This window comes from Lepisma saccharinum, chromosome 23 (assembly GCF_977018435.1).
Source record: "Lepisma saccharinum chromosome 23, izLepSacc3.1, whole genome shotgun sequence".
NCBI classification, from domain to species: domain Eukaryota; kingdom Metazoa; phylum Arthropoda; class Insecta; order Zygentoma; family Lepismatidae; genus Lepisma; species Lepisma saccharinum.
In genome coordinates, this window is record NC_139251.1 from 15,988,690 (window position 1) to 15,992,284 (window position 3,595).

The following is a 3,595-nucleotide window of genomic DNA, read 5'->3' on the forward strand; positions in this document are numbered from 1 at the left end:
ATGTATTGAGCATTATTTCTAATATCATTCCACCCTGGGTACGACCAGGGGCGCTTAATGGCCGGGCCGGGCAACCTGACCGACTCCCCGGGACACCAAACTGGGGTGTCCTTCTTGAGTTGCACCAAAACCTTAATTGTGGTTGCACAATTATGTGATTGTATAAGTGTGGCTATATGTTTTATAAATAGTTCTTACAAACTTTATATTTGATATCAATAACACGAGATAGGAACGTAGAGTTTCGGAAAAGAAACATAGATGGCAGCACAAGGTAAAATAATATAAATAAATTGTTGGAGGTCAAGTATTAATTTACTGAAAGTAAAAATATAATAAAAATATGTACAAAAAATAATGTCAATGTACAGGGTGACTCACGGGAACCGGACGTTTTTGAAATGAATATTAGTCTGTTAATTGTGAAGGAAAAGTAGATATAATTGTGTCAGAATGGAGAACAACAGTTGCCATTTGATTACATTGGTTACGTGTGGAAAATTATGTCAATCAGGTAAAGGCCATCCATTTGAATGCAAAGTTCAACTCGTCGCCAGAAAGCATTCATAACCCTGCGTAACACCTCTTGGTCAATCGCCTCTGTTATGGCATCTTTCAACTCCATTAATGTCCGCGGTTTGTGGGCATAGACATGTTCCTTGAGGTACCCCCAAAGGAAAAAGTCACAAGAGGACAAGTCTGGGGATCTGGGCGGCCATGGCACGTCACCGAAACGCGAAATGAGGCGTCCAGGGAACATGTTCCTGACAACTGCCATTGATGCATTAGCGGTATGCGTTGTGGCACCATCCTGTTGAAAATAAACATTATGAATGTTTATTCCTAGTCTCTGCAGTTCCGGTTGAAAGAATGTTTCCAACATGTGGACATATCGTCTCGAGTTCACTGTGACCGTTCTGCCATTCTCTTAAAAAAAAAAAACGGCCCAATTACGCCTGAAGGGGTAACAGCACACCAAACTGTAACTCGCTCTGAGTGTAGGAGTTTTTGCTGGATGTTTTGAGGGTGTTGGGGCGCCCAGTAACGGAAGTTCTGTTTGTTCACTACACCATTTAAGTGAAAATGAGCTTCATCGCTCATCATCACTACAGCATTTGGGTCCTCTTCCATAATCACTTGCATACGAACAGCGAAATCTTCACGAGCTGCATAATCCGTAGCTGTAAGCTCCTGAACCACCAGCACTTTGTACGGATGGAAGTGTAAATCCAACCGTAACATTCTTCTTACACTCTCACGGTTGATCTGTAATTTACGCGCATGTTGACGTGCGGATCGACTGGGGCTCCGATTCATTGCCCCTCTCACTATGTTGATGTTTTCTGGAGTCCTCACGGTTCGAACAGGGCCTGGAGGCTTCTTCTTCATGATGCTTCCTGTTGCACGATACGATTCAACCCATCTCCGGATCGTATTCCGGCTAGGAATTGCGCCATGCCTACCAATATTGAAATGACGACGAGACGAAAGATTCGTTGTGTTGTGACAATACTCATTATTTCGCACATACGTTTCATGTGCAAACACGCGATGTTCAACTGTCTACTGCTCCAAACTGTTTCATACCTGCAAAGAAAAAGAATACACTACTGAAATGGCATGTTATGCAAAACAAATTGGCTACTCTACTATTGCTATATAACTCCTCACGGCTGAGTCCTGTTCATTTCAAAAACGTCCGGTTCCCGTGTGTCACCCTGTATAAAAAATATTTATTTGATTAGAAGAAAGACAAAAGTGGTTATTATCATTCATCAAGTTAAGCCTCGGTCCGTTTATAGGCACGCATAAAGAAGTGCTCAACGAAGTAGGCAATCCAGAAGCAGGGTGTAGAGATCATGCAAAGTGCATAGTTAGAGGTCGGGTAGTTCATAGAACTATCCAACCTAACTATTGCCTATTTTGGGGGGAGCAGGAAAAGGTTTATTGTATCCTTGCCTTGACTCATCTCACACAACAGGTTGTTAGGTGCCGGGGCTTGCCTCGAGTTGATAGCTTCCTGGAGATGAGGCCTCCTCGAAAAAGGTTTATACTATCCAATCCAGAAGCACAGCCCAATAAGTAATCTTCAAAATGATTTCAATGTTTTGTATCTACTGCTTCGTAACATAATGCATACATTGCAAAATCATGTAGCAATTTAAGCTAAGAGGTTACTACTCTTATTTTGATATCATTGTGTAGGTATTAAACATGCGTACCTTTAATATTCGTATTATTTTACAGTAATACTTAAAGTATTTAAATCTAAGGTTTTACATGGTGAAGTGTTTTATTAGGAGTGGGAAGTTTTGTCTACGGGATTTAATATCCTTTTTTGTTATTCAATAAATATTCTTTATCTATTTGCCATTAATTTCCTAGCCAGGGAGTTTTTTCTACAAAATTTTGCGATATTAACTACACCTAATCTTCATAGAAAATTGAATACCTGCTGCTATATCTTAATCCTTACACCGTTTTTGTACCTATTCAAGTAATAATAATACATTATTAATTAATTTACATATTTAATTAATGACATTAATTTAAATTAATATAAATATTTTTTAATTTAATCATTTGTATTAATATTTCTGGGACTTGGTTCGGAACCCCCCCCCCCACACACACACACCGAAATATATTTGTAGATACATGCCTGATGGCAGGATGGAAAGTAGGGGAAGCTTGAAATATTCATCTCGCCCGGCTGAAAATTTTAACTAAAGCCGCCCCTGGATATGCTTTTGGATTATATGGACAAACATATCCTGCTTGTGTGTATTATTCATTTGACAAATAATATCCGGATTCCGGCTATGTTGGTACCCTGTTTTCAGTTACCCCAAGATTCAAATTAAGTTGTAATTACTTGCAGTCGGCCGCCATCACCCTTCGTCTGCACCCACCAGAGTGTGGCGAGACTGCCGAGCAACCGACACAACAGTTTTGCTAGGAAGTCGCGGATATATCCTCTCTCTCCTCAACAATAACCCTTTCGTATCGTGGAGGGGAGCTTTGTTTTAATGACGCTGATAGCGGCGCTCTTGGAAGCGCGGGTTGTTTATTTAGTTCGGTGATAAACGAGCTGTTGCGGACCTCCCGCGAATGCCAAAGGATCCGACTTGGACACTTCTGTCTTCGTTCTTGCCTTCAGCGCCTCTGCCGGCCAGATTGAAGCTTTGAAGATTCATTATTTGCTGACGCCAATGTCCGTACTTTCTTGATGGTTGCTTTACTCATTTCATTCTTCAAGCTGAAATTCTACCTTTATAGGTTTTTATTGAAGTTGAATACTAAACACACCATACATAAGGACGTACAGACAGTATTTTGACGTGTATACAGGTTGTCAGAATGCCACGTCCCTCGCGTGAGCATCTGCCAGCTTAGCACAGGGTAGAAACAATGAGATACCTCTGGGCACAGATCAGGGTTACTAACGCTACAAATATATGGAAAGAAACAACAGATTTAACCCACTACTGAGGGTACAATTCGTACTATATTCTTGATTAATTATATACAAATATTAAATATCTTTTGAAGTCTTTTCATACAGTAATTTTCTTCTATTTTATTTTTTATTAAT

General features: G+C 40.2%; 1 protein-coding gene across 1 annotated transcript; it reads right to left on the reverse strand.

The window, feature by feature from the left end:
* Positions 1-903: 903 nt before the first annotated feature.
* Positions 904-1,389, reverse strand: LOC146005435 (uncharacterized). Its single transcript, XM_083144679.1, has one exon. The coding sequence runs from the start codon at positions 1,387-1,389 to the stop codon at positions 904-906; it is 486 nt and encodes a 161-aa protein (XP_083000805.1).
* Between the last annotated feature and the right edge of the window lie 2,206 nt (positions 1,390-3,595).

Excerpts from the sequence above, each read along its gene's own strand:
- LOC146005435 (XM_083144679.1), bottom strand. The coding sequence starts at position 1,389 with ATGAAGAAGAAGCCTCCAGGCCCTGTTCGAACCGTGAGGACTCCAGAA.